Source organism: Chiloscyllium plagiosum, unplaced genomic scaffold, assembly GCF_037043375.1.
Source record: "Chiloscyllium plagiosum isolate Xiang-an unplaced genomic scaffold, Cpla_swu_hap1 HiC_scaffold_5, whole genome shotgun sequence".
Lineage (NCBI taxonomy): Eukaryota > Metazoa > Chordata > Chondrichthyes > Orectolobiformes > Hemiscylliidae > Chiloscyllium > Chiloscyllium plagiosum.
Window position 1 is genome coordinate 94,887,651 of NW_028270143.1, and position 14,143 is coordinate 94,901,793.

Here is a 14,143-nt window from a genome sequence, read left to right on the forward strand (position 1 = left end):
CATTTCAGCCATCTATCTTCTTCAGAAATTAGTAATACCAATAATCTCCATCTACAGTAAGGATAGATAACACCACATTCCCTACAACAAGTATTCAGTGATCGCGCTTGGAAAATGAGAGTTCAATTCAGGGTAGCGTCCTGTGACAGTCCATGGCAAAATACCCTAACAGCACTCACTATAGACTCAACATCAGGAATGGGGCACTTTTTTAAAAAAACAATCTGTTCAGAGATATTATTGCACACCACTGGAGCAGGTGGGACTTGAACCTGAACAACCTGGCCAAGAGGTATGAACACTACTACAGCACAAGTAACCTTAGCATCAGAAACAGATACTTGCAGGAAGTCTGGGGCACAGCTGGGCGGGCAGGGATCAAATTCTTTTTTAAATTCTCTCAAGTGCTATAACTCTGTAAGGTCCAATAAAGAAACCCATCCCATTTAGCGACAACCCAATGGCCTGGAATTTTTGTGCAAAACAATCACTTGAGGAAAATTTCCAGAGGGAAGAACCCAGGTAAAAGTTATTAAACATATTCTGCAGAATTTTGTTTAGCCCATTAATTTCCAGTAATAATTGAAGAGTTGTATTCTTTGAAAAGGTATAAACTTTCTCAGTGTAAAACCCAGGATTATTCACAACTCATCTTCATGTTTCCCTTCCACCTCAAAAGGACATGTTCAACCTCTTGTCAAGATCTCATTGACAGGTTGGGCAGAACAGATAGCGGAGAGGTGGTAACCTAACCCAGGCACCCACACCCTAAGACATGATTACATCAACACATGACATTATTAGATGATCAATGTTTGACAATGTACATATAAATTCCAGTAATGCTATCCATTCACTGTTGTGACTGAAATTACACGTCACATGCACTCGTTCCATGAGTGGGTTGTTGGGTCAGGATTAGGTCATTCGTCACAGACTGAACACCTTGGACTTTCCTGGTTTGTGTGACTCACTATGCAAAGCACTTGCCAAATACATTATCAGAAGTGTCTGACAAGATTAATCATGCTTTAAGTCTCAAATTAAACTAAAACAGAATAGTAATTTAGGGATCATGGTACCAGAGTGGCAACCCAGAACAAATACAATTCCCACCATGATAAATTGTGAAATGGAAGCACCCTCAGCTTCCAATTGCCAGCCAATTCAACACACTATCCTGGCCAACACCTCTGTCTCAGGCATTCTGCAGTGCTCCAGCGAAGCTCAGCACAAGTTGAAGGAATAGCACCTCGTTTTCCACCTGGGAACTCTCCAACCTTCTGGACTCAATATTGATTCACCAGTTTTAGGTCTTGAGGCACCTTCTTCCATGTCCTTACTCCAACCCCCACACACCACCCTTTGTTATGTGATCTATTACACCCAACCCAGTGTTAGCAACTAATAGTCCCTTCTGGTAGCTATTCATTCTCTTCGTAACAAGCAAGAGGCTGGAAGAACACAGCAAGCCAGGCAGCATCAGGAGGTGGAGAGTCGACATTTCAGGTATAACTCTTCTCTTAGGCCGACCATTATCCACTCCTTTGTCTGACTTTCCTTGGGCGTTATCTCCACCTATTGTTTACTCCTTACTCCCTCTCCCCAGCCTAACTTCTGTATAAAAAACAACTTTTTCCTAGCTCCCATCCGTTCTGAAGAAGGGTCACTCGACCCAAAACATTAACTCTGATTTCTCTCCACAGATGCTGCCAGACTTGCTGAGCTTTTCCCGCAATTTCTGTTTTTGCTTCTGATTTCTAGCATCTGCGGTTCTTTCAGTCTTTGCTCTTTTATACCTTAGATGAAAATGTGAGGGTGCTTCATGTTTCAAATAACCATTTTATATCTGGAAATGCTGGAAGCTTGCAATGAATAGCCCAGCAGTTTAACAAATATTCACTAAATAAGGCTCTTGCCAAAGATGAAAGGATCTTCAAAGTACATACAGTACAGCCAGCTCTTCCATAACGCCATGGTTGCATTTTTGTGCAACCGCACATTGTAGAAAAATTGCACTTTAGAAACAGCGTTTAAAGTGTTAGTGTTGGAATCGCGTTACAGCCAACACGTGTTTTAAAAGTTCTTGCTGTAGAAACAGGGCCCGAATTTGTCAATTGCGTTACAGCCAATTCGCATTGACAAAATGCACGTTTTAACAGAATGATCTGTATATGATAAAGCAAAGTTATCAAGTCCAATCGGATACATAATTTACATAATGCTTTGACCTGCTGCTTCAGCTGATCTTGGGTTTGCTCCCGACTTTGTGGAGACTACTTTCAGTTGAAAAGGATTTGGCTATTATAATTTGCCTAACTGCCTATTAATTGAGGAAAAAAATAGAAAAAAAGATAAAGAAATACCTCTGCTGACTATTGCAGGTTATGTACATGCGTAAGGACAGAATCAGACCTGTTGTACTGCTCCCAGCTATCTAACAGCACGAAATGTAATGGCTCAAAAACAAGAATGAAAAATAACTGTCATCCTATTTAGGTTTCAGTGGCCAAGGGGCAACGGTGGGACTGTATTGTGCAAAGTATTCATCATCTCAAGTCAGTGGGCAGAGGGGCAAACACTGCAGTTGCTAATAATGTTGGCGGTGAAGACAAATCTGTGTGATCTACATACAACATAGCAGGAATTGATGAAGCAGGACTGTAGCACTCACCAATGTGTTTTTTTAACATCAAGGAACAGTTCATAGAGGAAAAATGTCATCACTAAAATATGCTGGTCTTCGATATTTGCCCATCTCTTAACATGTGGCCTTCACATTTATTAATTGTTTTCACATGTTGTTACATTTTTGCAATTGTTCATTCAAATCCAAATAAAACTTCAAACCACCCAGGGATAGTAGAAGTGAGGGCTGATGAGCAGACAGACGCAAGTACATTATACAGACAACTTTGTATTGGAGCATGGCCTGTTTTGTGAATAAGAATTTCCTAGTGAATAGAACTTCTGAGACACAACATAATGCATGATGCGTGTAAAAGAGGTCTGTGCAAAATGAGGACAATATTTGAAATGACAGAACCACATTCAGTTTATCCATAACATAGTATACAATACCATGGCATAATGGTGAAATGTTGTGTTTGCAAAGGGCTCTTGTCATCCCTACCTCTGAATCAGAAGCAGTGGGTTCAAGCAGGTTCACTATTGAAGAGGAGTGCAATAGTAAACCTAAACAAGAAAATACCTATTGTGGGCAGCACGGTGGCACAGTGGTTAGCACTGCTGCCTCACAGCGCCAGAGACCCGGGTTCAATTCCCGCCTCAGGCGACTGACTGTGTGGAGTTTGCACATTCTCCCCGTGTCTGCGTGGGTTTCCTCCGGGTGCTCCGGTTTCCTCCCACAGTCCAAAGATGTGCAGGTCAGGTGAATTGGCTATGCTAAATTGCCCGTAGTGTTAGGTAAGGGGTAAATGTAGGGGTATGGGTGGGTTGTGCTTCGGCGGGTCGGTGTGGACTTGTTGGGCCGAAGGGCCTGTTTCCACACTGTAAATAATCTAATCTAATCTAATCTATAATACCACAATTAAAGGTATTGATTTGACATTTTATTCTGGCATGATAACAAGAGTCTAAATTATCACTTTTTCTCTTGTTCTGGATTTCCTCTCTCTCAGTGGCTGCCCCTGAAGTACTTCATCCAAACAGCTGTACTCCTCAGCCGAACGTTGGCAGGCTATTCAACTGAGGAGCAACCAAAGTTGAGACCAAAGCTGTTACAAGCAAATATGACAGATAGTGATCAGAAGCAAGAAAGCTGGCAGATTTTCCTTTACCAATCTAGAAATATTGAGGCCTAACTGTAGTACCATTGCCTTTATCCAACCCATTCATCATACAGCAGGAGTAAAATTTGGGCCTTTCTAATCTGGATGGGCTTTAGTCAAAAATGAGATATGTTGGCCGTATAATCAGGAAATTCTAACATGTACTCAGCACAAAGGTCAAAGATATACAATGGAGGTTTACAAACCTTATACTAGTAATGGAAAGCAATTAGGAGAGACTTCAACTATTAAGACCACTTCCACGCTAGCAGAGGCCCAAGAGGAATTACTGTATGTTTTTATAAGTTCAGATGATTTTGATAAAGAAATAGCCTATTTTCTCCACTTGGCCAATAGGGACAAGGGATTAACCATAGGGTTTAAACTGAAGTGGACTATAATTTTACTCCTGCAAATATCCTTGATTTTTTTCCATATACTAACAATAACAGCCTGAGTAAGCACATTATTTATTGTTGCACAGAGCAATGAGATAAGAGGAACTGAGCACCCAAAGAGGATATCTGAGTTACCTTCAGAACTAGCAGGGCTGAGATTCATGTTTAAGATAACAGGGGTCTGCATGAGGTTGAATTATATTTTTGAGACATTTTTTGAGTAACAACCATGAGCTTCTCCCTTGCCTTTGTTCTATTAATATCTTTGATTGTTTGGACCATTCCAATTTGAAAATAGTAATTTGTCACCACAACAACAGTGTAGTCAGCTTTATCTTGAATGCTCAAACACTTGTACCAATTCAAATGTGATATCAGATGATAAGTATGTTTATCCTACAACCATTAGATGTGATGTGGAGGTGCCGATGTTCGACTGGGGTGGACAAAGTTAAAGATCACACAACACCAGCTTATGGTCCAACAGGTTTAATTGAAAGTACAAACTTTCGGAGCACTGCTCCTTTTGTCAGGTAGCCAGTGGGACAGTACTCCAAAAGCTTGTACTTTCAAATAAACCTGTTGGACTGTAACTTGGTGTTGTGTGATTTTTAACTGTTAGGTGGGCAGTCAGCATTCGGGATGGGAAGCTAGAGAACAATTTTGTGGTTCTGCAGCAATGAACAAGTCTATGAGTGAAATAGCAATCTATGGATGAAGCATCACAGTTCCTTGGGTAAAAAAAGGAGCTAGTATTGTTCACAGGGTAAACCAGGTAAATAAATATGCTCCCTAGCTTGCTCTAGTCATGCAAATATTGCCACTAACACACTTAATTCAGGCAGCCCATCTGACAACCAAACCAGTAATGACAAAGTTAAAAATCACACAAAACCAGGTTATAGTCCAACAGCTTTAATTGGAAGCACTAGCTTTCGGAGCGCCTCTCCTTCATCAGGAGGTTGTGGAGGACATAATTGTAAGACACAGAGTTTATAGCAAAAGTTTACAGTGTGATGTAACTGGAATTATATATTGAAAAATATCTTGATTGTTTGTTGAGTCTTTTATCTGTTAGAATACCATGATGATTTCACTTCTTTCATATGGAAATCACAAAAAGTTACATTCTCAGGTTAACTGTAACAATTGGTGTCAGCCAGATAATATGTTGATGGTGTTAGCCCTCTGTGTTCTCTGTCAGTGCCATAATGTTTAGACTGATTCTAATCTAAAAAGTGAGTTAACAGAGTCTTACGTGGATTCATGCAGTTTTTGAGTAAAGTACAATGTAACTCTGCAAGTACAAATTCACCCCACAAACGTATATATATATGTGTGCATGTGGGTTTGTGTGTGTGTGCATGTGTGCGTGTGTGTCTGTCTGGGGTGGGGGGTTGTGAGTGTGAGAGTGAGTGTACATGTGTGTGTATGTGAGTGTAGAGTGTCTAAGTCTGTAAGCACATCCACGCTCTCACAGACTTAGACACTCTACACTCTCATACACACACATGTACACTCACTTTCACACTCACAACCCCCCACCCCAGACAGACAGACAGAGACACATATACTATACATTTGTGGGGTGAATTTGTACTTGCAGAATTACATTGTACTTTGCTCAAAAACTGCATGAATCCACATAAGACTCTGTTAACTCACTTTTTAGATTAGAGTAGATTAGATTACATTACAGTGTCTAAACATTATGGCACAGACAGGGAACAAAGGCGGCTAACATCTTCAACATATTATCTGGCTGACACCAATTGGTACAGTTAACCTGAGAATGTAACTTTTTAAAAAAAGTTTTGTGATTTACATATGAAAGAAGTGAAACTATCATGGTCATTCTAACAGATGAAAGACTCAACAAACAATCAAGGTATTTTTCAATGTATAATTTCAGTTACATCACACTGTAAACTTTTGCTATAAATTCTGTGTCTTACAGCTATGTACTCCACAACCACCTGATAAAGGAGCAGCGCTCCGAAAGCTAGTGCTTCCAATTAAACCTGTTGGACTATAACCCGGTGTTGTGTGATTTTTAACTTTGTACACCTCAGTCCAACACCGGCATCTTCAGATAATGACAATGCAAACAAGACTGTTGTTTTGTGTGTTGCAACTCTGTGTCAGAACAGAGGTGAGATTGTGTATTGAAGTGTTCAGAAGCACAAATATTAACAGAGGAACACTGCAATGTTCAGAACTGCTCAAAGTTGCCAAAGGCCACAGGGAGACAGAAAAGAAACAAAGAAGCAGGGCACTATATAAGATAAAACAGCTGCAATTACTTTCCAATAGATGGAAAAGTAGAAGAATTGCTTACAGATGGGGCTAAGCAATATGAGAATGGGCTGTCCAAGACCAGTTGGGCAGTAGTAAAAAGGAATGGAAAAATAGTGAAACAAGAAACTCTGTAAGATGGATACTCTGCTCAGGTTGCTAAGGAAGTAGTGCTCATGGAGACAATAGTTTGTCAATTAACAAGACAATCAACAGGGGTAGTTAATATATCTTCAGCTTTGTGCTAAATGGGATAGACTTTGAACATATGAACAGTGTAAGCCATTCAGTTTTTTGAGTCTGCTCCACCACTCAATAAAATCAAGGCAGATCTGAGTTTAACCTCACCCCTGCCTGCCTGCACACATGCAATAATCTTTCCCTTGGTAGTCAAGTATCTTTCTAGAGAGAAAGTGAGGGCTGCAGATGCTGGAGATCAGAGCTGAAAATGTGTTGCTGGAAAAGCGCAGCAGGTCAGGCAGCATCCAAGGAACAGGAGAATCGACGTTTCGGGCATAAGCCCCTCACCTTGACCTCCCTCCACCTATCGCATTTCCGACGCCCCTCCCCCAAGTCCCTCCTCCCTACCTTTTATCTTAGCCTGCTGGACACACTTTCCTCATTCATGAAGAAGGGCTTATGCCCGAAACATTGATTCTCCTGTTCCTTGGATGCTGCCTGACCTGCTGCGCTTTTCCAGCAACACATTTTCAGCTCGGAAGTATCTTTCTAGCCCTGCTTTAAAAAAATATTTGAAGATTCTGCATTGCTGCCTTTTGAGGAAGGGAATTCCAAAGCTTCTCAACATTCGAAATTTTTTTGCTACTCATCGCCGATCTTAAATGGATACCTTGTTTTGAAAACTATGAGCCTTACATCTAGATTCTCCCACAAGTGGAAACATCCTTTCAGTATTCACACAATCAAGTCTCCTCAGGATTTTATATGTTTCAATTAAGTCACGTCTGACTCTTCTAAACTCCACTGGATTCAAGTCTCGCCTGCTCAAGCTTTCCTCATAAAACAATCTGCAATTCCAGTAAAAAAAATGAAAGAACTGTGAATGTTGGAAATCTGAAACAAAAACAGAAGCTACTAGAACACCTCAGCAGCATTAGCTTCACTGAACTGCTCCCAATGCATCACATCCTTCTGTGGGCATAATGACAGGCATTGTACATGGCACTGAAATGTCCAAGGTGGACAATCATACTCGTCAGCAAGTGATCGCCAACGACGCAGTATTCTAGATGCAATCTCACTAATGCACTGTATAAGTAAAGCATAAGCTCCCTGCTTTTGCTTTCAATTCCAAACTGGTTGGAGATTCTAGAACCAAGGGGTATAATCTAAAAATTAGGGCGAGACTATTCAGAAAAATACTACACTCTAATGTTGTGGATGTTTTGAACTCTCTTCCTCAAAAGGCAGCTGATGCTAAATCAGTTGTTAACTTTAAATCTGAAATTGATTTTTTTTGTTAATCAAATGTATTAAGAGATATGGGGCAAAGGCAGGTATATAGAGGAAGGCCACAGATCAGCCACGACCTCACTGAATGGAGGAACAGGCCACCCTCTCCTCCCTGACCAATCACCTTCATCCCCTCCCCCACTCACCCATTGTACTCTATGCTACAATTATTGTTCATAATTTTGAAAAACTCAATAAGGTCACCTCTTAATCTTCTCTGCTCCATGGGGAACTAGCAAAGGCTATGGCTGAGGTATCTGCAACAATGCTCAGCCTGAAATGTCCAGCAGATTTTCTATCTCAGCCTTGCCCACACATGTTCAGCACCACAGATACCAGTTTTCTGCCAATTCAATTCACTTCACATGATATTGAAAAATGGCTCTTGGCACTGGATACTGTAAAGGCTATAAGCCCTGACAACATTCAGGCAATAGCGCTTAAGACTTGTGCTCCAGAAACTTCCACACCCTTAGCCATGCTGTTGCAGTACAGCTATAACATTGGTATCTTCTTGACAATGTGGAAAATTGACTAGTATGTTCAGTAAACATAAAAGCAAGACATATCCAATGTGGTCAATTACCACTCCATGAGTTTACTCCCAATTATCAGTAAAACGATAGAAGGCATCATCAATAACACACTTGCTTAGCATTAACTTGCGCAATGATGCCCAGTTTGGGTTCCAGCAAGGGGAATATAAATTTGAATTCCTGGGAATGGAGAAGGTTGGGCTGTCATATAGGATCTACAATGCATTCAGATTCAGTATTCGCCTTTTGAGACGAATGGAAGAATGTTGTATTGAATCATTGCATTATATCATCTGCCCCTGAAGTACCCTGAAAGCCACCAGAAACAATTCTGCCATCCTGCTATCGGTCAGATCTTTTGAAAGACCGTCTCTGAGACAGTCCAAACCTCCCCAATGTATTGGTGCATTTTACGAATAAGACAAGGCCCCACTATGGAGGACTGGAACGTAACGATGCATTCTCAAGAACAGAGATAAGAAAGAATAATTCTCTGAAAGAGTTGAGTGTATTGAAGTCACTACCTCAGAGTGTGGTGGATGCTGGTGCATTGAGAAAATTTAAGGAGGAAATAGACATATTTTTAATTAGTAATAGGTTGAAGGGGTTTTAGAGAGTGGGTAGGAAAGTGCTGTTAAGAGTGAGATGAAATCAGTCATGATCATACTAAATGTAGAAAATTCAAGGGATTGAATTGCCTAATCCTAGTTAGTATGTACTTATGCATCAATCAAACTTTCTGCTTACAGATCACCAACCCCTAAATGATGGAGGTCTCTCAAATTGCAGGCAGGCTCTTCACAGGTTCCATATCCAGCCCATGGTGGAATGTTGATAATGCACTGGCAAGAATGATGGGGCTTGTGGTGGAAACGATATAAGCCACCCCCCAAGAGATTTACTGAACAAAGCTGTCAAACATCATGAGGGCTAGGGTGAATTTGACCAAAGGTGTTGCTAAAGTATTGGAGGACTTGGCTCGTAATCAAAAGCCAAGATAGTAAGAATACAGTACAACTGGTTGGAATGGTGGCACCGCTATTGTGGTTATTATAATCCTGTTGCCATTCTCTAAATTTGCTGCACCAGGGACTAATGGTATCTCAGGCACTGCAGATGGTCTTGCTGTTTAATTAAACTCATGATCCATTTCTTAACACAACTGAACTCCCCCTCACATAAATGTAAAAACTGGGAAGATTTATGAAGTTTTTGCGGTCCAATAAAATGATGGTTATTAGCCCCGCCTCACCACTGGGGCTTCACTACAGCAGTAAGAGAATTGCAAATTAGAGAATTTCATGTCACTGAATTCCACTTGGAGCCTTCGAGTTACTGGTGGGTAAAGCATCGAGGGAGGATTCCGCCAAGTATCCAAAAGGAGACACTGAAGTCGGGATGAGGGGTTAATTTTAGGATTAACACGAAGACATTAATACTAAGTACTCAAAATTAGTGCTGTTCTTATACTCAATTTCTTCTATGTTGTAATGTTATGTGCCATTTTAACCATGATTTCAAGCTGCTGGTGCAAGAGGGACAATGAGAATCCCTGCAGAATGGTCAAGTTACTATGGAAACTAACAGATCCAAGCCTGAAGGTTGAGATAATGGATACCTGCATGGAATTGAGAATTCTAAATGTTACCGAAAAACTCTATTTCTGAGAACTTCTTTGGATAACCAAGATGAACTTCTCCCTTGCACATGCTTTAATAAAGGCTTTGCTTGCATGAACTAAGCAGACTCCAGGGTGGTCATTTTGAAATCACAACAGCAGCCACTAAGGAGGAATCCTGAATAAAGAATTCTCGAAAGAGCTCAAGGAGAAATTTATTTGCACAAAACATTACCAGAGCAAATAATATTCTGTTACAGGAAATCAATGACACAAAAAATCACTACATCTTTGAGTGGAAAATTGCATAAATATTTCAATCAGAGGAAGACAGAGATCATTAAGAAATGACTGAGATAGTGGAAATATCTCAGTCCCTTGCTGTGGGAAAGAGCCAGCAGACAGGTGGGCTTAATGGTCATTTCTCTGTCACAGACATCTAATGCTTTAAAAAAACAAACATGAACAAAATGCAACAGGAACCAGCATGCAACAGTAATATAGAGCAACAGAAAAAGAAATTACAACAGTTGCATCCCTCAAAATAACGTAAACAAAGTGTGAAGAGATAAGTATCTGTATTGCTGTATAATTTGCTAAAAAGAATACTTCTACTTTACCTGTCTGACAGGGGCAGATGATGCGCAGCTCCCAGCATTCCTTCCTTTCTGTCTCCATTACTTTTATTTGGCAGAAGTGAATCATTGGAATGCTCATTGCTGATTAAGACCTTATGAATTTCTTTTAGATGAAAAAGATAGACTCCAATATGTCCAAAGAGCTTTGCACAAAACTCACAGCACATGAGCTTCTTACGGTGTACTTCACTATGACACCTTTTCATGTGAGTGCTAAGGCTACCTGAATGACTGTAGGCCTTGTGGCAAACACGACAGCAGTAAGGCCTGCTCTTGGAATGAATATTCAAATGATCCTGAAGATGATGTTTAAGCTGAAAGCCTCGATTACAAACATGGCATTTATATTCTTGTTCATCCAAGATCAATTGGTCACGTACGTTTCTGTAATAGCCAGATGTACTGGCAACTTGCACCAAGTTAGCTGTTTTGCTGATTGTTGCATCATTTAGTGCAGTCTCTGGTTTTAAACTAGCAAGATTCTGGATTGAAAACATCCTTCCAGATAACGCTAATGGAGCTACAGCCTGTGTAACTGCGACAGGCTTGGGCATAATGTTACAAAACTTCTTCAGCACTTCTGCTGTTTTGTCTGAGTTTACATTTGTTATGGTATTCATGTTCACTTTGAAACTTCCAGAGTCTTGAGGAGAAAAATTGGCTTTTATCTTTTCTTCATCTTCCTGCATTCTGCTCAAGAGATTACAGGTCTTAAATCTTTTCACTTTGGAAATGGGTACATTATCTGTCATCTTCCTTTTACTTACTAATCTGTGTTTCAGTACATTGCTGTTTGGCTTCTTTAGTTGATCTACAATCCTTTTTTTTGATATACATGCATCATTACTGCTGGTTGGTATAAATGGTAATGGACTATCTGGTTTATTAGCACTGTCTCTGTGAAAATCAGAAGCCATGCAGATATTCTTAGACATTTCAGCAGCTTTCGACTGATTATTAACTGACATTGCAGCGGGGATCCCTGCCTTGAATTGGGTAGATAACGTAACAGAAGTAGTTTGATTTTGTTTGGGATTGTGAAAAATGGTGTTTTTCATTCGTGAGTATGGTAAAATAGGAACTTTGCCTTTTGGTGCCGGAGTAGGTGCAATAAACTGAACTGAATTTCCAAACTGCATTAGTGGCACTGAACCAACCGGTCCAGTACATTTAGTGACAAGTGAGGATTGTCGGTCAGTTTGGACAACAGGCCACGTTGAAACGCTGCATGTTACTGACAGTGAATCCAGACTGGGCTGAGAAAAGAATTTTGCTTCTCCAGGCTGTGGCATGGGTCTGTCCATTTCAGTTGTTTCGTTGTTTTTCAATACATCACACTTGGATGGGGAAGAATGTTGAAGCATTATATTTGTATCCTGGGAAAGTGTTGCAGGAACTGTGATGTCAGCAGATACACACCCTGCTTTGTCCACATCAAGCAACAATCCAGTTTTAGATGCTACCATATTTGAATGAATGTTTGAATGGCTGGGCACAGTGGATGGTTGAACCTGTATTGATGTTGCTCCTGGCATACATGATTGACACTGAAGATTACTTGGTTTCACGACTGCCAGTTTTGAGAACATTCCCTGCTTCACAGCTGGTTTGGCCCACACGGACTGATAGCGTGGAATTGGTAACTTCAATTTTTCAGTGGCAGCAACAGGAGGTGCAGTCTGCCCAAATGCTACGACTGATGTTCTACCGGTGGCTTGAGAAACCGGTGCCTGGCTAGTACAACAGCCTGTGACTGATTTTGTGACCTTTGAAGATACTTGTGGAGTAGCTGCAGCAACCTGTGGTAGGGCTACAAGTGAGTAAGTTCCCTCTTTGCCAGCAATAGGCATCAATGCATAGCTCCGAGCTGGCATGATTATGGGCTTTGCATTCTTTGTTGGATATGTGTTTGTCTGAATATCTGATGTAATAGTGGATCCACAAGAAATGCCACTCATGGTGGAATGAGGTACCATTGAAGAAGCAGATACTGCTATTTGTGATGGAATAACTTTTGGAGCAATGGTCCTGAAATGGCCTTTGGTTGACAAACTTTTCTTCTGGTAAGTCATAGTGGATGAAGGTCCTTGTGTATCTGTTGAAAAATAAACACAATAAGTAACTCAGTATAATTGTGATTATGTTTTCAGGGTGAATGCTGTTTTGTTCTGTTATTTTCTGAATTCTTGCAGCACTAAAATTTGAAAAGAAAGTGACCCCATATACAGAGCTGCACACAGTCAGTGTGGAGTAACCACAGCAACATGACAAGAACAATTGCCAAACTAAAGAATATACATAATTTCTGGAAATCCAGGGTTGCTGGTTTCTTCCTGCACAAAAACTCTTTGTGGTGCAAAGGTTATGCATTACGTTTTGAAAAGAAAATATATATGTATATTTACAAAGAGATTTACTACATTCTAGCAGATTCAGTGACTAAGTGAGCAAACGTAGCAATGATTCTGCAGACAGTGATCCTATATATAACCAAATTGGTCTCACTTGCAGGATAGAATGTTGACAAAGAAATTGGGAGAACTTCTCCTTGCATTGTGCAATAGGGTCTTTACAGTTTACCTGAACTAGTAGAATAGGTCCAAGTTTAAAGTTCTAACAAAAAAGCAACACCTCCAATAATACCACAAAATCACTCTGATTGGGAGAATAACAGACATTGCCAATTGAACCAAACTGACAATTCTTAGATAAATTACAACTTTTTTAATGCCCTTCAGAAAAAATGACCAGCTGTTCCAAGTGGTAGTAGCCACACAAGCCTAGATCAATATTTTGAATTTAGCATTTCTTAATGAATAGCAGGGTGCTCAACCTATTAATGGCTCACCCATCAAATTATTATTATACAAGGAAATGAAGCGATTGAAAAATACATTTTCAGTGCACAAGAGGAGTTAGCTATTAGAAATAAAGAGAGCTGCACTAGGTCATATATAGTCAAATGTTATGAAAATGTCGAGGATGAGGCAGAAATGAACACACTGGGAAACAGAATGGGAAAATGACTGAAAACAGCAATTCACATTGTTGATCAGAGGATATTTTCAACCTCCCAGCAACAATTACAACATTTAAAAGGCATCTGGATGGGTATGTGAATAGGAAGGGTTGAGAGGGATAAGGGCCAAATGCTGGCAAATGGGACTAGATTTACTGAGGATATCTGGTCGGCATGGACGAGTTGGACCGAAGGGTCTGTTCCTATGCTGTATATCTCTATGACCTTATGTCACCAATAGAGTCATAGAGATGTACAGCATAGGAACAGACCCTTCAGTCCAACCCGTCCATGCCGACCAGATATCCCAACACAATCTAGTCCCGCTGCCAGCACCTGGCCCATATCCCTCCAAACCCTTCCTATTCATATATC

The 14,143-nt window shown here is 40.4% G+C and overlaps 1 protein-coding gene across 10 annotated transcripts in view; it reads right to left on the reverse strand.

Annotated features, from left to right (window-relative positions):
• LOC122550075 (zinc finger protein 438-like) overlaps positions 1 to 14,143 on the reverse strand; it is a 269,065-nt gene that overhangs the window by 51,370 nt on the left and 203,552 nt on the right. For all 10 annotated transcript variants that reach the window (XR_015757244.1, XM_087987500.1, XM_087987499.1 and 7 more), the window contains one exon: positions 10,732 to 12,844. Coding sequence is in view for 9 of the 10 variants with exons in the window: in XM_087987500.1 (XP_087843626.1) it covers positions 10,732 to 12,844 (2,113 nt within the window). In the remaining variant the exon portion in view is untranslated. The remainder of the gene's footprint in view (positions 1 to 10,731; positions 12,845 to 14,143) is intronic.